Source organism: Rhagoletis pomonella, unplaced genomic scaffold, assembly GCF_013731165.1.
Source record: "Rhagoletis pomonella isolate Grant_MI unplaced genomic scaffold, Rhpom_1.0 Rhpom_scaffold_00007, whole genome shotgun sequence".
Taxonomy (NCBI): Eukaryota; Metazoa; Arthropoda; class Insecta; order Diptera; family Tephritidae; genus Rhagoletis; species Rhagoletis pomonella.
Window position 1 is genome coordinate 62,667,938 of NW_023458561.1, and position 21,864 is coordinate 62,689,801.

The window sequence follows — 21,864 nt, forward strand, 5'->3', positions numbered from 1 at the left end:
AAAGAAATCGAATACAAATTGATCCGCCCTAATGTATGTATATTTCCAAACGAAAACAAGGCCCTCCCCCCACAAAAAAGTCAAATACAGAAACGCAGAAGTTTTGCAATAATAAAAATCACACCACACCAGCAAATTGTTTAACAATCTGCGTGCGACTAACTCTACATAGTAGATACTATCCACGCACACTTATAAATATATATGTACACAAGTTTGGCGACCAAAATGCCGGAAATCAATTTACCGCATATAATCGTAGCTCCAGCTTGGTGAAGAAAGCCAATATAAAACTTAATTGAGCAAAAGGAAAGTTCTGTTTAGTAGCCACTCAGTGTGCTGCCTAAGTACCTAAATGCCTTCTGGCGTTGGCAAAGAAGTGCGCGTGGGCCAAAAAAATTTATTGGTTTGAAGGTGTGTATTTCTACGCATGCAGTGGCATGCGCATTTATTAGCTTAGAAATAATCGCTGGCATTTCATAATTGCCTGCTAGTACTTTCGCCGAGTAGCCGCACATGCGGTGGATTCGCTTAAAGCCCTCTTTTTGGTAAAGGCAAAAGTTTATGTGGACGGACGAAAGTACCTATAAACATATACTACATACATATGTATGTATGTACATACTTATAAATATTAAGGTATGCGGCAACATTAAGTTTATATTTTTGGTTGTTCACTGACTGTGTTTCCCCGCTGTCTTGCTTTTCTGCTGAATTTTACGTTCTCTCGGTGGACCTGCGTGTGTTCGCCCACTTTGGTTTCGCGCCTAATGGTATGCTTATCAATAAATTATGACACATTTGGCGATGGAGCAGCGCGCCTTTAAATCGGTTCATATCGCCTTTAGAGTGTTGAAATATTGAGATTAATTAAAGCCATGGGAATTCGTTACACTCACCGTGTTGTTTAAATTTCGAGCTTAATGAACACGCGCATACATACATACATAAGTGTAAAACCATAAAAGGGTTTTAGGTGAGGGCTTAGTTGCATATAAATTATGGCACAAATTAAGCTGGCTGGCGTTATGGCGCACGAAAAGAAAGGTGCATATTTTTTATGACTTCACCCTGAAAAAAAACGCATCGTCTTTATGAATCGGTTTCCTGCTGGCGTAACAACTTAGATTGCTTATAAAATATCTGCTCATATATTTTTTTCTAATTTCGCTGATATCATCTACAAAGAATTTCAAATCCTTTAGCGATCTCCATTTCTGCAAAAAAATTGAATCATTCACAACTGAAAAAACAAAAACATTTTCAGCCTGCCTAGGCATCAACAACAGCTACACAGCAGCTGGCAAACCCAAATCGTTTGTGGTTTTGCCCACTTTGCCGCATGCAAACGGCTTTCCGCGCGTCATTGGATAGATTTTTACATTTCAATAAACTCTTTCTGCGTGCGTTCGAATTTGCTAAGCCCACAGAAGCAAGCAACGGAATAAATTTTGAAACTTCTGGTTGAAAATAAAAGCAAGCCAGACAGAGTAGTGAATAAACAGAGTGGTGAAAAACTTCATGGGGGGGGGGGGGAGCCGTGCAAAGTGAAACAACGGTGAAACAATACACTGTGGTACCAGTGGTTGCCGTTAAGCTTGCAAACATGGCTGCTCTTACGCATACATACGTGTGTAGGTAGTTGTTTGAATTGAATGAAAAGTGCTGAAGTGCTTGCGGTAGTTGTTGTTCTCTTTAACAGCATTTTCAAAAAATCTTGCCGTTGCTGTTATTGTGTTTTGCTGGCGTTAAAAAGTCGCGTTGAGAGTCTGTACTTTGGGTTTTACTTTATTTGCCAAAGCGTTTTCAAATTGTGTTCACGTTTCGCTTTCATGCTTCGAATACTAAATATTTAGTTGCGTATACGCACTGCCTTACTACTTATTATGTTTTATACATATGTATATATGTATGGTAGGTATGTATTTATGATATTTAGCCAACATTCGTGAAAACTTAAAGTGTTCTGTAACAGAAAACGAGAATTTGGGATGAAAATATGCAGTTGTCAAATGGTGAAAACTTTAAATTTTCACCTGGAAAAATTATTGTTTAAGGGTCATTCTCTCAAGTGGGATTTAATTGTTTTCTGCTCTTTTAAACACAATTTTTGTTATAAAATAAATGTAGAACGATAGTTTTTTTTTTCTTCTTTTTGTCTTGCGCGTGTGATGCATGATGATGGTGTATACTCGCAAAAAACTTTCACTCAAATTAAGCTTCCGAATGCTAGATCACTTCAGTGAATTTCCAGCAGATTTGACAGCATTCACGGAAGCTGTTCCTTGGCTAAATTGGGCTAATTTTAACCTCTAAAATAGCTACTAAATGTAGATATATGTATACTAAAGCATCTAGCGTTCAAGTACATCACAATGGGGATTTGGGTGAGAAAAATTAGTTGGTCAGGACTGCAACGTTTCTTTCTATCAAAAATACCTCACGTGAAGTGGGAATATCTCTTTCATCCCGGAAACAGTGGCTTAAGACCTTCTCCATCGATGTGGCAAACTAAAATGGAGTAGAGAACTAAATGTTGGGCAGCACGCCAGACTCAACAAGGAACGCTTGCAACTTTGGATGGTTCTTGAAATCATGACTGTTCACTGTCTAATAGGAACACATGCAGGAAGAATGGGATTTCCAACAAATAACTTATGTCGAACCTGCCGAGGTAAAAAGCAAATCGAAATCGTTCAAGGCGTTATATAAATGTCGCCATTTTTATCAGCATATTTGCAGTGGAACTTCTTAATCGAGTTCAAAGAGGTTGTTTTAAAGATTTAACACCATGGTGAAGGCGGCAAAGAAACAAGTTGCAAAAATCCAGAATAAACTTTGACCAAGCAAAGGCGTACTCCTACTGTAGCTATGCCGGTCAAGTTCTCCAAAAAATCTGGGCATATGAATTGTCTTCTGCTCTTTAAGTCTTCGAATGTCTACTTAGCACATGCAGCAAGGTTCCTAGCTCTTTTCAGTTCTGCAGCTTCTGTAGAAGTTATCATGGGGACCCCTAACCAATCCGCTTGCCACGGCCGATGGCAATACGGTCTGTTAGCAGCTTAGGCTGTAGATTGGTCCTTTGTACTCAGCATCAGGAAACCCTTCAACCGTTTCTCGTTCTATTCTGGCCACATGAGTTTTGAATTGCTGCAAATGCTAAGGCTTTTTCCTCTATGACTTTTTTATTTAAAAGATAGATCCCGGACGGATTAGAACGGTTTTGCCCTTAATTGCAATTTCGTCCGCCTTCTCGAGACCAGTGGCTTGTCAACCCCACCCTAACCAAAGAGGAGCCTACTCCTCAGCCATTCGTTTAACGTATCCATATGAGTCCCCAACGGGTTTTTAATGGAAAAATGTTGAGTAAATAAATAAAATAAAATAAATAAATAAAACCTTCAATGCCTACGAAGTCCTGTGCACTCTTGGAGGTGATTGGACCGCGTGCTCATTAGCAAATTTCGAATGAATTTAAATTCACTCCAACCACCTCTGAGCTGACTTCATGGAATTTCAACGCACTTCGAAATGCGAAACACCATTTTATAACTCCAGCTGGCGAGCTAGCTTTTCGTGGGTATACCTTTTCTAGACAAGCAAAAAACCAAACAAGCAAGCAGTGTCTCAACCATCTGTAGCCATCTTTGAATTAATAGTTCCGCCTCCAACAGCTGCCAACTAAAATTTTACGAAGTGGAACAGAAATAAATTTTATAGCGCGCTGCTTGTTGGCAGGTTAGCTGAAAAACACCCACTATTGTACGCATGTATGTATGTATGTAGGTAAGCCCATGTGTTCACGTTCATGTATGAGCGGGTACATCCATTCGGACAATGCTCATAAAAGTGTCAAGCAAATAATTCACTCAGCAGGCAACAGCAGTCATTGCAGAAATTCCAACAAAATTTCTTGTTTTTGTTTTGTTTTGCAAACTGACACTGGGCGAAGCACAGCTGGCCAAATGTTGGTTGCAATGAACCTGAGTAGTTGGCAGCAGCAACAGTTGGCGATGAAAATGAAATATATGCGTTTATAAATTGCAACAGAAATAATGGTGACAATGCAATTGTAAATTCAATTAACGCTCTTCATACTTGCAAAAAAATGTAAATAAATGGTATTGAATTAGAAGAACAATTGCGGGAGTCGTTTATCTTTGGTTTGAAGTAGAAAAGTTTGAGTTGACTGCGCAAGCATTTAAATGAGGATTTTGTTTGCTTTTAAAGCAAGTTTGGCGCAGAGCGAGGTTTTAGTGCACCCTAACTCGAAAATATTTTATGAATCGTTTAGGGGTTTCTAAATAATGGAACGGCAACCAGCCGGCAGATGTTTCGTTTGTGAAGGGAATTAGGTGATTCGAAAAGGAATTGGTATTATTCGTGGATTTTACCGAATTGCTTTGTAGCTGCGATGGATGTTAATTTTATGAAGTTGTTATCACAAAAACCAACAGCTGTTAATGGATAGTACAAAATATTTCAATTATATAGAGTCATAACCGCCAAAAAGATGTAAGCGAGCCCTAACCACCAAAAAGATGTAAGCGAATTTTATTTTTTTTATTTTTATTTTTTTGATTTAGAAATGCATCTAGATGCTCTAAGAACATTTCGGCATCAAAAATAAAATTTTGAAAAAAAATTTCGCTTACATCTTTCTGGTGGTTAGGGCTCGATATTCTTACAGTCTAAGATATAAACAAGCAGTGATAGCCTTTCCGTAGAGTTCACGAAACTAAGTTCTACTAACAAAAAAGCTCGAATTGCTTTATTAAATTTTTTATCTCCTCTGACAAGTTTTTCACTTGAAACCGCCACATTTTTCTGATAAACGTAAGGCTATAAAATAATTCCATTAATATGAAAAACTTTTGAATGTAATTACTTGCATGAACTTAGTTGCAGCACCAGGCAACCCAACCCCCATAACGAGCACACAATTTAATCAAAATCCATTCAATTACACTCTTATTGTCTTACGTCTTCTCCTTTATAATGCTCACAACACTGTAAGCGTTATAAAATTTCAAGCTACAAATTTTAAAAATTATCTCAAAATTTTGTACAATTCCCCCCAAAGCATTGCATAATCACTCCGCTTTCTTTGTCCAGAAAAAAAGTTCCCTTGCGTGCTCTTTGTAAGCGAGGAAAATCTCTGCGCCTTGTCTCAAACTCATCATCGCTCTAATTTGCGGATGTTGCCTCAGGTGAATTGGTGCTGATTAAGTAAGCGACGGCGACAAGTGGCGGAAGTGTGAAGGCGTTTACCAAGGCAACGGCGTTGAAGTTAATGAATTTGCAGCGCTGTGCTGCCGTTGGAGGTGAGAATGGAAGACACGTAAGGCGACATGAGGGCATGGCCATGAACATTTTTTGCCTGAGAGCATGGAAGACCATTAATACATTTTGTCTTGGCATTTGTGTTTGTGCTTTTGCACTTTTTTTGGGCGAAAATGTAATCAATGCACGCAGACAAATTGACTGCATAAGTTTTTGCTACCCTACCGTTTTTTTTTGTTTTACTTTGCAACCTCTGCTGCCAGCAAATTTTGCTTAGCGCATACCATTTTTTTTTTTAGTTTTTGCTTGGTTTTCATTAACATCATTTCTATTTTAAGCTTTGCAATGAACTCTTCTTTTCTCCTTACCCTCCGGCCTGCTTGAGTTTCGCCCTTTGGCATTACACACTTTACTTACAATTATATACACATTTTGTATTGTTAATGCTTTTCACTTTGTGTTAGTGCGCTTTTGTGTACTTTTCTCGATTGCTTTTTGTGTTTTTAGAATTTTCTCAGTTTTGACCGCACAAATCAGCAATTAAGGGGCTAGTGAGAAAAAGTACACTTTTATGTTGTGGTAGTGGTAATGAATGGCATTGGCTGTGGTGTAATCAACATGCATTTGTATGTACGTACATATGTAAGTAGGTATGCACGTTTTGTGGTGAGCAAATTTTGATTCGCCTGCAGCTCCTGGTATTTTCAGTGTTTCTTTTTCGTACAAAAATGTTGTCTTCTCAGTACTCTCTTCGTACTGTTTATGCAAAGCGGCCAACGAAGAGGTAACATTTTTCGTTAGAAAGGAAAACGCCATAGGTGGCATGTTGGTCACAGTCTAATTTTCACTCTTGTTATGCAAGTAATTACATTTTCTGCACAATATCACTTTGTAATTGGCAATTTTTATTGAAAGGATTTTCGTGTGAACAAGGAAACTTTACATTCGGGTTTCTTTAATTAAAGAGGTGCATACGGAAAAAAGCTAAATATAAACTTTTTATAAAGAATGCAAGAAGGGCTTTTTCCTGGTTATCACAATTATATTGATATTGTAAATTTTGTCGTTATTTGATGGAATTTTTACATCTGAGATTCACGGCTTATACTGAGGTGGTAAGAGAACCTAACACTTACATGCGAAGAGAGGAAACTGATATCCTCGGTGCAGTTCTATTGGGTAGTAGTTTTCATATTTATTTCGCAATGAGTACATAATTCGTTTTAATTTATCAAATATTACTATTTGGGTGCTAAAATTTGATTGAAGTATTTCCAGCCGTTTTAGTGTGAAAGAGCAACAAACATACTCATACCAGGGACTGAACATAACAGTTATTGATGAAAACTCACTATGAAGGAAATGTTCTACAACAAAATGATACATACCAATCAATTTCTTTTTTCACCGAGACTCAAATTTAAAAATAGGTTTTTAGTTGCAATTTTTATGCAAAATTAAAAAAAAAATAACAATTATTTTTGGTTTTTTATATTATAAATCCAAAATAACAATTATTTTTGACTTTTACATTATATGTCTTAGATAACAGTTATTAAAGGCTTTATAAAAGTCATCAATAAAAATCAGTAAGTGACTTTTACTTTTAAAAGTCACCAATAAAAATCAGTGACTGACTTTTATTTTTTAAATCATTCGTATAAAAGTCATTATAATTTTTCGCAGTTAAGAAGGTGTTGGGGAAAAAAGTTTACTACGACTTATACAAATGACTTTTATAGGTATGATTTAAAAAATTAAGGCCAGTGACTGATTTCTATTTATGACTTTTACAAATAAAAGTCTTAAATAACTGTTATCTAAGACATATTATTTAAAATCAAAAACAACTGTCATTTGCAGATTATTTAGATAAAAGTGAAAAATAATTATTATTTTGGATTAATATTTAAAATATTAATACAGTAGCAGAGAGCAATTTTAGCATCGAGCCTAAAGCTCGGAATTTCTCTGCGCCAGCAGTCAATTCCGATTCCGCTCTACACACACTGCATTGACTCCGCGGTTTCCAGTAATAATTCATAAATTTTGCTTGGATGAGCTCATGCATTCCTTAAAGCGTTTTATGTTATTTGTACCTAAAAGCGCTTTGGAATGCTCTTACTTTGGTAGATTGTCCCAGTAGCGAATTATTTGAATTTCTTCCTCTTGTTTGGCCAGGTGAGAGAGTGTATTCTTCCCTGTACAACAGAAGGATTGATGCTTCTTTCTTTGAATGTTTATCGGTAATTATATTTGCTTCGAAACCTATAGAAACCAAACGTGATTGGTCAGACCAGGAGTGTGCAGCTTAATAAGGCACTTAACTGTATTAATTTCCATTTCGCGCATTATGAAACTTGTATGCTCATTTAAACTAAACTTCGTTAATAACTAAACCACATCAGCGCGTTCAGGAACTTTCAAAACAAGCAAAAATTGATTAGCAACACCATTTTGCAGCATACCTAACAAACAAGGCTAGTTTAATAAAATCAAATTAACCACGCGAAATGAAAACTCATTCGTGCATAAAAGTTGCGTATACGCCATGACGCTGGTTTATTAGCAACTATAGTAAAATTCATTTAACATTTCAAACTATCAACATTTAAAAAACTTGTCACGTGTTCCACTTTTCGCCGTTGATAAACAAAACTTTCGTGTTTTTCTTTGACTATTGTTTTAATATTTTTTGCAATTGCTTGCGCATGTTCTTTTTGACATTCTAACCATTAAAGCTGGCCATTAAGTTGGACAACAGCCGCTGCTGTAAGCTAAAATACTTATCTGCATTGGCTTGGCATGCGAGTCACATTAATTCGAGTTTTAGCGTTGAGTTGTGGCCGCCATCGCATGTTGACTAAGTGCATTTCATGCTTTTTATGCGCGCGCGCATACACACACACACACACACACACGCTCACTTATTCATATGCAAATATTTACATACATAAGCACACAAGCACAGGTAGGTAGGTAGGTGGCTGTGTATATTTGCTTGTGTGAAATTTTTATCTGCCTACATATCAGTTTTTTATGCAAATTGCCGATATATATAAAGCGGATGAAGCTTTTTAGCTCGACTGCACAATAATTTCCCCACTCATTCGCATTGTTGTTTGCAACAATATTTCTTTTTTGCACGTCCACTCTAATTTTACTTGCCCATGTTGACGCTATCGATTTTGTATGCCATTCAAATTGAGCGCACTGTTGCTGTAGCCGTTGTTATCGCCATTGTAAGCTTGTGTACTTGCAGTTGTTATTGCCTTATCTGCATTTTGTTTACTTTTCCACTCTGCTTACGGCTTAAATTAAAATTCATTGCAGTTTTTTCTTTTTTTTGTTACTTTTATGTTTTGCAGTTTCTATAAGTTTCGAACAGTTTTTGTTTTCAATTAAATTAGCCAGCATTGCTATTCCTAAAGGTATATGTGTACCATCTTTTTCATCAGCATTTTAACTCGCCCTTTAGTTCAATACTCCGCGTCTAGCATCAGTGCCATTTGCCAGTCCCGTCACGTAGTTTGTTGGCTCGAAAGTTTTTTTTTTTTTCGATTACAGTTTTGCAAAGTGTAATTGGTTGGCATATCTCTGATTTGCTGATTTCCAATATAATAAAAATTATTTGTTTATTTTATGGCATCTCTCTCCCTTACTTATGTATTGGCTCTCTAATTGAATACTTTGTTTATGAATTCAATGCAAGAATTTAGTATGCCGAGGCTGTGCTTTGTTAATAAAATTTTGCCAGCTGTTACTCAACACTACGTAGATTTTCTTTTCCAAAAGTTTATTAAATTTACTATGCGTATTTGTCTGCATAAAAGATTGAGGGCTTTCTTCTATGATTCTATTACAAATCATAATTTTCCCTTTTGGCATTAACATAAAGAGACTTAACTAATCAGTAATTAATTCTCAACTGAATACAAAAATCAAAGCAAGTTTGCAGTGAAGGTTGAACAAGGAAAAGTTAGAAATATTGCTCTAGCTGAAAGCCACAGAGGATCATTTCAATTATGAGAAAGATTAAATTAACTCAAGCCCATTGTTTAGAAGTCACCATTTAGGTGCGCCCATATCCGTCGATTTATTTTTTCTTCAAAACTGCTTTCACTGGTGAAAACTGTTTTTCTAGGTTTTAATTTTTGTGGCCCCGTTGATCCAACTTTAAACATTTATAAGGGGTATAAGGTAATTTATCCCACCAGAGAGATCTGGAACACCAACGCAACTTGATTAAAAGCTCATTCAAAACGGTGGTTCATGGTTGGTTCTAAATCATCCCATGGAGTGGAAGCTTGAATAGAGGGGACCGTATTACTACCTCTATGCGAAGATGGCTCAGTACTCCAAGCAGAGCTCTCAATCTTAAAAGCGGTACGAATCATAACACAGAGACAATTTTAAATAGCTAAAACCACTAAATTCTCAGCTGGAAAATCAGTTGGTAAAAGCGTTAGATAGCTACTTATGAAAGCACTATTGAGAATAAGAAGGCGCTGAAGGAACGCGCACAGCTCCCAGTTCACTGGTTCCAGTAAAGGATACTGAAAGCAGAATATTAAAAACCGGGCACACGCATACCCACTGGAATAATCCTCGAAAAAATGTCTCACCTACAATGCTAAAAGCGTTGAATCTGCTCTCAAGCTTAAAATAGAGACAACTAAGAACTCTGTGGAGTACTAACGGGCCAACTTTAATGTAATACACATCTCTATTAACTTGGTATAACTGAAAATGAACACTTGATCACAAAATGTTTAACAAACAAATCGAAATGGATTTGATTTATCTACTAGCAGACACGGCAAACATCGTCCCGCCCAAAACTAATTTTTTTGTTGAACATTTTTGGTCCAACATTTTCACCAACAATTCACGTTTACGATTGTTCTCATCTTCCGATCATCACGGGTTTGCTCTCGGTTTGCAGTTCTTCGAAGAGTTATATATAAGTACTTGTACTCTTATTTGCAAGCTCATTCTGGCGCCATATAAATTTAACAAAACTCACTTATAGGGAAATTTTCGTGTGAAAAAAATCTCATCCATCTGGCAAGCGTCTGATAAATTTCTGAGATAGCAGGTTAGGTTAGGTAAGTATTTCAATGAAATTTTTTGTGTCCGTAAATTTCCGCCTCCTTTTCACAGTACGCGCCCTAATTTGAGCTTCATTTAAGTATGTAAATATGGAAGTATGTAATTTTCAAGCGGAAAGAAAGCATAAGATTATGTTTATTAAAAAAACTTTCCCATTTGAGAAACTAATCTGCGAATTCGATTTATGCGCGGAACGAATGGAAAGTACGAAGGCGAAAAGCCAAAGTGCAGAAACGATACAGAAGAAGAAAGGACTGTAAAAGAAAAGTTAACTGCAACTCTGGCAGTACAACCTAAAAATAGCAAGTAATGGTTTTTTTGGCTAAAAATTTTGACTGTTTTATGGCGGGTAAGTGGCAGCAAATAACCAAAAAATAAACCCGAACAGAGTTCACGTAGATATATAACTCGACAAGCACCGACTTGTGTTCCAATCCACGTTAGGACTGCTCGCACTCTTCCTGTACGCTTACTTATTCACGAGCTGGTTGTAAAAATTTCATCTAACAAAGTGGAAACTCTATTTAATCCCTGACACCATTAACATGAAGAAAAACGCAAATATAAAACCGCAAAGGCAATAAAGCAAACAAGCAAGTCAAAAGTACTTGCAAAAGTAAAGCACAAAGTACGAAAGAACACACATAAATACTTACTGATGTTTGTATGCCGCAGCAAGTGTAAAGGATGCAAGAAACAGTGTGTAAGTGTAAGTAAGTGAAGTCAGCCAAGTGTGAGAGGCAATGGCGAAAATACCGCAGTGTTATATCGCATGGTGACCACAATTGCAAAATACCAGCGCGGGCACACACACACACACAAATACATGTACATATATGTATGTATATGTACACAATTACGTAGTCGCTTAAAAATTTCTATTTTGTGGCATACGCTTGCAGGCGCTCAAACTTAGCGGCTTGTGACTATGCCGCACACAATGGCCGCTTGAGTGACGTTCGTGTTGGCATTACACATACACTTTTATGGCTAAATTTAGACAAACACGTTAACTAACTAACTAACTAACTAACGAACTAGCGAACCGTACATATATATGTATGTGTGCTACCTAGAAGCGGCTGACTAGCAGACTAGCTACAGTATTCCCCTTGAGCCGCTTCCTTGCTCGCACGGGACACAGTAGTTGTGCCAAACAAACCCGCACGTACTTCACTTAGCGACAAGGGTCACGTATTGTGACGGCTTGTATGCTACTATTAAATTCATATAATATTCGTGTATGGCAATGTGTTTTTTTAGTTGCTTGCTTGTGTATTTGTGGGATTATAAGTGTTCGTGTTTTATGACCACAAGTGGAATTTATTTCAACTTTTAGTTATTATATGAAATTTGTCAAAAAGGATTTGACACAATTTTTCTTTTCCATGACACTCAGCGTGGCGGGGAAAAGGAGGGCAGCAGCAAGTCAATCTGTCGCCTTACAACTACACCTCAAGTTGGATTCCCCAGCCTGCCTGTAGATTTTGCTTTGTGGTTTAAGTTGGCAGTTGTTACATATTTAGTTCTTTAAATACATATAGATTTCTTTCTTCGCTAGTTTGTGGCAAATTTTTCATGCTTTTTGTACATTGTCGTTATATATGTATAACTCTTCCGTTTTAGTGGCAGTGCTTATTGGTAGAGGAAAATAAATATTTATTGGCCTATCATAGCCACTTACCAGGCAATTTCGGTGTGGTTAGAAGTGCAGTGGGAGTGAAAGTTGAAGAAAAAATAATATTAAAAGTAAATCAAAGTATACATAAGTAGAGGAAACTTTTTTAGTCCAGCGCGCAGATAAATTCGTATGCTCATGTGTATCTACACGTATATGTGTCAATCTTCGATTTTATACGCTATTCATGTGTGAAAAGATTTAGCGATAATACTGTCTTAATAATTCTTTGTTCTCAAAAGATTGCTAATTCTAGGCAGCAATGACTCTGGGTGTATTTGAGCTGCAATAAATGCGGCAGTGTTACTTTTTTTTTTTAAAGAGCATCACGTTCTACACGAATGTTTGAAAATCCGTTACTCTTTACTAGCAATGACAAATTCAGCGAGAAATTTTTGCAGCATTTTTGTCATCAGCAACAAAGCATTAAAAAAAACGACAATTTAATTATTACGTAGCTCGAACACACCTCCTTTGTACATTTTATTTTAAAATTTTTATAAAAATTTTATAGAAATACGGGTTTGAATTTTTTTTTGATTTTTTATTCCAAAAGTTCTTGGAAATAGCAAAATTTTAAAATTTTTCGTAAATCGGTATCTTGAAACGGCTCGTCAAAAAACTTAAAGAAACTAAAGGAAACCTTTCTCAGTTTGTACTCTAACATAAAAAACTATGGAAAACTTGCAGATGGAAAAGCCAAATGTTGTCCGATTTGGCGTGGAGTGCGCCATACGTAAAGGAAATGCTGGGGGGCAAAGATTTGACACATTTTAATTTTAAAAGTTTGCGGTAACCCAAATAAGGTCTTATATGAAGGAAATAATTGACAACATTTCTGGGGTCTTTGTAGGAATTCGTACTTACTGCCAGACGTAGGACAGATTTGGGACAATGGTTAGCCCGTTGTTAAGAAATAATAAAAGACTCAAAATTAATTGTCGGTTGCCTCAGAATCCGCCTTGCATCCGCCAAACGCAAACCACGTATGAAGTGGCGCAGAAAAAAATTAGTTTTGGTTACCATGCCTCAATGCTTGCCTACTTTAGAAATGTAACAAACAGCTTTAACATTTGCCACACTAACATTTTTCCCATTATGTTTATCCTATGTAATTAGGCTGTATGTACTCGTAAAGCAGAGTGCATAAATTAATCATAAAAACTTATATATGTACAGATAAATTTAGCTCTTTCTTTATTACCCTAATATCTTTGCATGCCTAGAAAAACTGCTGTTTCAATATACACGCAGTGTAACAGATAACAACTTATTAACCCATTTAGGCCCGATCGCATTAGGAGCCTCGACAGGAAAATTGAGTGATTGTTCCTCGAAGTTTTCTGGTCCATAGGGTATCCAAGGGGGAAGGTAAATTTAAAACATATCACTGCACGTTAAGGGGTTAAGTAATGAACGTAGCAATAATTACAAAAGATTTTTCGATTTATTCGTTCATACTTATTTTATTAGTCAAGAAATGGCGAGCTCAAGTGGAAATGTGACCAAGCAAGCGACCCTTTTTCCAATGAATACTGCAATTTTATAAACCCAAAAAGGAAAAGTGGTGTTGACATAATTTTCGCATTGATTTTTCACGTTGACACACTGACGCTTCCAATAAGATTCTATGGACGAATTTGTAGTGTTAAGTTTGAAGTTTGTGGTGATATGTAGATACACATATGCTGTATCTCTCGTAATTTTTTGTCAAGCTGATCTGAAAATTCTGATGTTTTTTCGCATCTATGGGCCGCAATGGGTTAAGGTGGGTGAGCAGAGCTTTTCAGACTCAAACAAGGCTTCTATACGGAGAAATTTTTAATGAGAATTTTTAGTAAGCTACGAAATATATTAGCATATGTGCCTCCCAAATCACTTTAACAGGTTAAGAAAAGAAATAAAATCGGTCCAAGGAAATTGTACATTGTAAGCAGACAAATAAGTGACAGAAAGTAAAAAAAAAAACTCCACTAAAAGCAACACAATTCTGCTTTGCCGACAAATCGAACGAATTTTGCACAGTGAATTAGGAAGAAAGTGATCAAATTAAGAATGAACTGGTTGTTAGTTACTCAAAACTTTCTGTGAGTAATCACAGTGTTAGTGTACTAGATAAAATAAGAGTGGTTTATAGCAAGAAACATTCCAACAAGTATTGGAACTCCTAACTTTTTCAAGTCCGATAAAGAATGCGAAATAAGCATGGAAATTTCTTAGAATTCAGAAAAAGTGATTTAAAAATGTGTATACACTTGTTTTTCTACACTTGACTTGTGCAAAAAGTTACAAGTGCAGTTGTTTTCCTTTTTCACATTCGCTACAAGTAATCTTTATGCGAATGCATGAATTCACAAAAACAAGTCAAGAATTTGCAAGAAAAGGTAAGCGAAAGCATTTGGCATGCTGCCATACAACATTCAGTTGAAGCGCCCGAAAATATGCTTAAGGAATTGCATGGGGTCAGACTGAATGACAAATAACACTACGACGAGTAGAAGCTACCGAAAACAAAGGTATGTAAAGTGTTAGCAAAACTTGCAAGTAAAGTGTCTCCTATGCAAAACAGACACTTGGCAAGCGGCACCCGGCAGGCGGCAATCGACACACTCAACAACGACATTTGAGAAGAAACCTGGCGGCGGCGACGGCGAGTGGATGAGCAAGAAACCCGCAGTCTTGTTCTTTCTCCTAGCAGCTGGACTCATTTTTCATACAGTAGAACACAGCAAACCAGTCAAGCGGTTAAACACTTCCCGGCAGACAGCTGGCAGGCCAGCGAACGTACAAGTGGTGTAATTTAGCGCGACGCCAGTGTAATGGTCGTGGGATGGAGGTGGTGTTAGTGACGGTGTGAAGTGGAGGTGGTGTTAGTGCCGGTGTGAAGCAGAGGTGTGATAATCTCAAATGCTTGGGGGCAGTAATTTTCGTAGGTGGCAACAGATGGGTCACAGGCAAACTCTCATTGTCACACAACGGAGTGCAAACACACACACATGCATGCAAATGTGTATATATGTGCACGAATTGCATAAAAGCTTCACTTGCCACCAATGACACTACAGAACGAGACATGTAGCTTTTATGGTCATTAAACAGCAGGAAATTTTTGGCTGCAATCGCTATGACTTCTCTTGGAACAACTAGCATTTTCCGGTAGTTGGAAAGCCAAACATGTTCTCACATATATATGTATGAGGATTTTTACATGTGTACATACATATGTATGTCATTGCTTGAATGGATGCAAAGTGTGACTGGTGCAGCAGTGGAGATTTATTGAAGAAAATAGGGCAATTGCTATGGTACTGACTCCAAAATAACTATGTGTCCTTTGCTGGCAGATCATTGAGGGTTAATTGATGATGCCGTTACTGGGCTGCAGATGAGTTTTTGAGCCAACGAAAATCATCAGAACTAAGTTTTCTGAATTTACTACACAATAACTAGTAAGAGTTTCTCAAAAAAGCACTCAGCTTTCATATAGATCGAAGCTCCACTCACAAAATTGAGAAATGTTCGTGCCTGAAGGACTCATTTTACTGAGCTGATAATGAGGCGAGAAGTAGCCCGTGAAATACTCTGTGGAACTCGCAGATCCTCTCATCCTAAATTAAAGAGTTCTTAAAGCCTCTTTATATGGACAAATAAACTGCTTAGTTGCCTCTGCCTTGTTTACTCAATCCAGTGCTTATTGCATCAAGCTGCTTAAGAACTCCGCCTGTTTGTGCTTTCGTTAGCCCACAAAAAGGTTCCGGACCATGGGCGATAAGTTCGGAGAAATGGAGAAATTCCAACTAAGCTTTGCCCCACCTTGTTTAAAATGTACAGGCAACAACTGGCTTTACTACTTGTAAATGACCAGCAAACACTATTGCAGTTAGAAGGATGTTGCTCCTGGACTGAAAAATTTTCGCTAAATACCAAAAAATCTAGAAAAACTCCGAAAGGACCTTGTAAAAACCTCCGATAAAAACTCTACAAGTCTCAAAAAGTATAATGGGTAAAATACCGAAAAAATTCTCGCGAGTACTGGAAAAACTCTGTAAAATTAAACATGGAAAATCCAAACAAAAACCTTATCGGTTCCCTAAAAATCTCTGAAAAGCTCAAAAAAATTCAAATCATTTTTGATTGAAATTTTTACTGTTATTTACTTAAAAACATATGTACTTCAGTATAAATATATACATATTTAGTTCTAGCAAAAGATTTAATTTATTTTTGTTTTATTGTGTGCACGAATTAGGGTGTTCTATTATTCACATTTTTTCGAAAACCGGTTTTCTCGTTACTCGAAAAGTGGCAATTTGAAAAAACCGGTTCTTTTTTTCCATTTCGGGCGAAGAGCTCGAGTTGCTTCGTGAAGCTCACAATACCTTTTGACGCAACTCCATTTCGAGTTGCTGCAGTTTTTCACCGAAAGAAATTAACTAAAATTTGCTTGCATACATTGTTAACTTCTCAGTGCCAATACTTTTTGCCGTGAGTGTACACACATAAGTACATTCGAATGCTAGTTGGTTCAGCTTTTTTGGCAATATCAAGCGATATGCCTTTAAAATTTGGCAACTGACCAAACAGTCATCGAGTGAGAAAGCAAAAACAGCTGAGGAGTAAAGAATAGCAGGCATTCACTGCTCATAAGCTTGGAAACAATAAGCGAGTAGCAAGTACATACTTAACTGGTGAAAGGTTGCGCTCAAAGGGCATTGAAGGTGAACAGCGGCAGCTCTTGAGCCGCCAGCTATGATTTTAATTAAGTTTAAGTTTCGATTTTTTTTTGTAGTTCAAATGGAAACGAGTATTGCAAGTAAATTATAAAATTGCCAGCAAGCAGAATTTAAAGTTTGTTTTTTTTTTTAAGAAATATGCAGTTATACGAAAAGTTTGCGCGGGTGTGAAGAATGCCAAAGACTACTGTACTTTTTGAGTGAGAGTAGAGCGGTTTATTTTATGATTTTAATTGTGCCAAGTGGATATAATAATTTTTATAATTCATGTAAATTGTGTGCGAATTACATCTGACTAAATATTTAAATTTGTGGAACGATGTAACCAGACATCCATTTTCTTTTCATTCAGTGCATAAAAGTAAAAACTCTAAAACTTTACGTACTGCCAACCAGCCAAAAATATTAAAGACATATTATTTCTATAGCAAATTCATTCATATGTATGTACATATATATGTATGTATGTAAGTGATTGCATATTTAGACATATGAGTTGCCTCCTTTGCATGCTTGAATGCATATTTTACGGCCTCAGCTATCCACGGCTTCAACGGAAACGGATATTGTGTGCATTTTGAGTGCACAAGCACTTCCGATTTATACACACACATATACACCTACAGGCAATTCAGGTCAACATATTTTTAGAATCAAAAAAAAATCCACCAACTCGGTGCACAAATTTCGAAGGAAAAGCAACACTTTCAAACACTCGGCGGTTTTCTTTAGTGGTCCTTTTGTTTAACTAGCTTGATGACCCAACTTTAAAACTTCCACTGCTCTTGATGGCTGACAACCGAAAACCGAAAAATATCGGTTATGTTTATGGCTTTAGCTGTTAAATTTTCTAAGTAATATCCCTCGCTTGCTTGTATTTTTTTATTTTTATCAGCTTTAAATTCTCATCAGTTCATACTTTAAAGCTTCTATGCCTTTACTCTTACATATACTACTTAGTATTTTTAGTGATTATAACCTTAACACTTTTTAGCTTTCAATCATGCCCTTACAAAACTTCAATTTAAGTTTTATATTGCATAACTGCAGTACCAGAGCAGAGCAGAGCAGACGACGACGACGAGGGAGTGTAAGTGTGCCACATGAAGTTGTAATGGAAATTCCCAGCACGCAGTTTATCAGAACTTCAACAGTTCATTTTGCTGCAATGTACGTACGTTGTCGCCGTGAGTTAGGAAAATTGCACAAAGGAAAATGAAAGTTTTGCAGTTAAAGTAGAGATGAGATATACATATAACTTAAATTTGAAAGTAATTTAAGTGAGAGTTATACATATTCTGCTAGCAAGTAAATACTAGTGGAGAGTATTTTTCTTTCATATGAAGATGGAAGATGGTTTCGGGCTTAAGAAGATCAAATCTCTGCTTTGTATTTGCGAAAAACCCTTAAACAAAATTTGCGTGAATTGAACTCTTCGAGAGCCATAACTACTGAGTGAGTACACAGTAAGTACTGGGGAGCAGTGGAGCCTTAGACAGGCCAGGCTCCTCGGCTATCCTTTCAACAGAAACGACATTCTTTTTTGTGAATAGAAATGACATCAGACTACTTTCTGTGTACCTGACCGGTCACCACCAATTGCGATTCGTCTTGCACCGAATAGGTGTGATCAGATCACAGAGTCGGAATACCGGCTCTGCCTCTAGGTTGATGAAACTTTAGAGCATATTGTCTGTCACTGTCCGACTTTGGCCAGACAAAGCTTGATTTATTTTAAATCTTCAATGGTCGAACCCTTTGTTATAAGGAATTCGCCAACCAAGGCCCTTTTTGGATTTATTAGGGAAGCCGAAGGTATCTTGGCCACACTGGGTTTGAGACTATCTTTAAGAGATTCAAAAGATCCCTTGGGTCGCGATGTTTCTTGTTCTGGTACACCCAAAAAGTGTATTAACTAACTAACTAACTCAATAAATAATTTAATTTTTTTCCAATTCCATTCAGTTTAGAAACCGCTGTTTCATACTTCATTCGAACTATCTCTGCAATACTAAATACTTTTCGACGTATCTATGTACATCTGCAAAGCTTACAAAGGTACGGTTGCATACAACAGCATTTCGGCTCCCAAGCAGCTCAGCTTCTCTACTAAAAACCCACTTTTCATTCAAATGTCACTCATACGCACCGATGTTCCTCTCTGTTTCTGCAGTTAATTAAAAAGCCATAAAGAATCACAATACGTATCAGCAACAACAAAAATTTCAACGCATTGACCAAAAAACTGTTTAAATGGCTTACAGCCAAAACGAAAATCTAGTAGTTGTGTGTCTGCAGGCATTATTTTCAAATCAATTTCAGAATGCAGAGATTCCGTATGGATTGAAATAAGGAACAAAGAAATGTCGTTAGCAAAAACTAGCAATGTAGGAGCGGTAGCGAAGTAACTCTATTACGTTTGGGAAAAAAGAAAAATATTGGTCGCTATTTAAATATAGTTTATCATTGGCTAAGAGGAACAGTATTCAAAGACAACTTACTTAATACATTTTTATTTTTTGTATGTAAGTAAAAAATAAAAAATTGCGCAGAAAAATTAAAAAAAAATAAAGAACATTTTGGGTGAAATTCACATCAGAAAATAGTTAGTAAGGATCAAGTGTATTTGAAGACAATAAATTGACTAAATGACGCTTGAGTCCAATTGTTTTGAAAATTATTATTTACTTTCCAATTCGAATTAATTTCAAGGCGTATGTATGTGGGTAAGGGTGCTTTCGTTTCTCTTAAAAATGTCGCCTTTATATTGCCCTTTTCCCTATCTGTGTTTATTTGCAAAATAAAGGTAAACCGGTGGGCATATTCTCTACCTATAGACGTTTTGTCAAGGAAGATTGTTGCCCTGAAAATCAGATGGTTGCTTAAAATGAAAATATTATGACATGCGCGAGCCAGATAAGGATAAGTAGGCACTTTTACAGGGTTGAGTGCAACACCAATCATATTTTTCACCATAAAAGGGAAATTTTTCAGAACAACCGCAAACACCATACTTTAATTTACAAGAAAAAGTCCCGATAGCTGCAGTAGGAGTCTGCATATTTCGCAATCGTGCCCACGACCATAATTTGTTTATATTTCTAACTTGTATGATTAAGTTGGAAAAGCATAATTTGCCATAAAATAAAATAAGACAAGTAAGGACGCTGCTGTCTTCGGCGTTGTCGAAGGGTTCATTTCTTTCAGGAGCAGCAGAAAATTTAACTTCAAACCGTTATTGTACTTTTAAACAGTCTAGTGAGAATAGGGTTTCTGCTGTATCTGTAAGCAGCGTCAAAGTTGGTGTACCAATCCGTTACGCTTTTCTAAGAGGACTGAGGTGTTCATCAACACGGCTCCTGGTTTCCAGTGACTAGCTGCGTAATTTGGTTGCAGTTTATCTTACAGCGCTATGGAAATCAATTGTAGCCAATCTGCCCTTAATTAAACTGAGCTCTGATGTGAACATTTCACCTAGAAATTGTTTTCATATGGCAGCATATTCCGGAGATTGACTCTAAAATATGCGACAACTTCAGAGGGAATATCCTTCATATTGAACAAATGGTACTGAAGAGTTATGTTTTATATTATTTTGTTTTAATTGTACGATTCTCGTTACTCAGGTTCAATAAGCCCAAGGTCACCATTTTCCGTAGAAAACAGGTTTAATCCCGCTTCATATCTCGAATTTGATGAAACGATTTTTTTTAATAGCTACCGCTTTTCAGCTTGCAATGCAATCTTAAAGCAAAAATGGGAGTCAAATTTATTTTTAAGTTTCAATAACGGACAGGAATGGTCCAGTTCTCAAAGCACTTTTTCCCAGCAGATGATCTACAACTACGTGATACATACCAATCGATTTCTTTTTTCACCGAGACTAAAATTTTAAAATAAGTTTTTATTTGCAATTTTGATGCAAAATTTAAATAAAAGAACAATTATTTTTGATTTTTATATTATATATCTTCGATAACAGTCGTTGAAGACATTTATTTATAAAAGTCATCAATAAAAATCAGTCAGTGAATTTTACTTTTAAAAGTTATCAACATAAATGAGTCACCGACTTTTATTTTCTAAATCACGCATATAAAAGTCATTAATATTTTTCACAGTTAAGAAGGTGTTGTGAAACAAAAGTTGACTACGACTTATGAAAGTGACTTTTATAATTATGATTTAAAAAGTAAAAGTGACTGGTTTTTATTTATGACTTTTATAAATAAAAGTTTTCGATAAATGTTATATAAGACATATAATTTAAAAATCAGAAATAACTGTTATTTGCAAATTATTTAGATAAAAATCAAAAATATTTGTTATTTTGGATTTATAAAATAAAAGTCAGAAAGGAAGGTTATTTAAGGAGTAATTAAATAAAAGTTAAAAAACAATTGTTAAAGAGCGATTTTTTTTTTAATAAAAGTCGTAACTGTTACGGTCTCTGGTCAATATGTTGACATTGAATCATTCCACAAAAAATTGACTTTAATTTGACTCCCTTTGAAAGCATTGTGGTTTATGCCTAACAGCAAATTCCATTGGTAATACTATCTTGTAGTATTTATTTTTTAGTATTTGGATTCTGTATTTTTTTTCTTCCGCTTGATAAGAGACATTTCATTTTAGTTTTTTTTTTCAACCACTTTTTGACCTCACTCAAAGGCGCAAATAATCCCACTTGACCCATTGTAACACTCTGGCTTTCCTGTGTCATTTCGACATGACAACCATTTTATTATTTCACTTTTTGTGTTCCTTGTCTACTTTAGCCGCCCTTACGCCTGTAAGAGTATGTTATCTTTATTATATTTTTTGCACATTTTGACTTACCTTTATCATCATTGGGCGTTGTTTGGTCATCACTCATCTTGATGGATTTTTGTTTTTTTTTTGGTTTATGCTCTGGACTCGTTGCGTATTTGTTTCGTTTTGATTTTGGTTTTGTTCAATTTTACTTTGTTTATGCTATGGATTTGTTGCTGTTCTTTTGTGTGTGGTTTTTTTTTAGCAATTTTCGTTAGATAATTTAAGTTTTTTTTTTTGCTTTTT

The 21,864-nt window shown here is 36.2% G+C and overlaps 1 protein-coding gene across 1 annotated transcript in view; it reads right to left on the minus strand.

Moving 5' to 3' along the window:
* Positions 1-21,711, minus strand: part of LOC118743941 (sodium channel protein 60E-like) — a 54,622-nt gene extending 32,911 nt beyond the window's left edge. Inside the window, exon 1 of the mRNA XM_036476703.1 lies at positions 21,646-21,711. Within this exon, the coding sequence (XP_036332596.1) occupies positions 21,646-21,682 (37 nt within the window). The 5' untranslated portion in view covers positions 21,683-21,711. The remainder of the gene's footprint in view (positions 1-21,645) is intronic.
* Between the last annotated feature and the right edge of the window lie 153 nt (positions 21,712-21,864).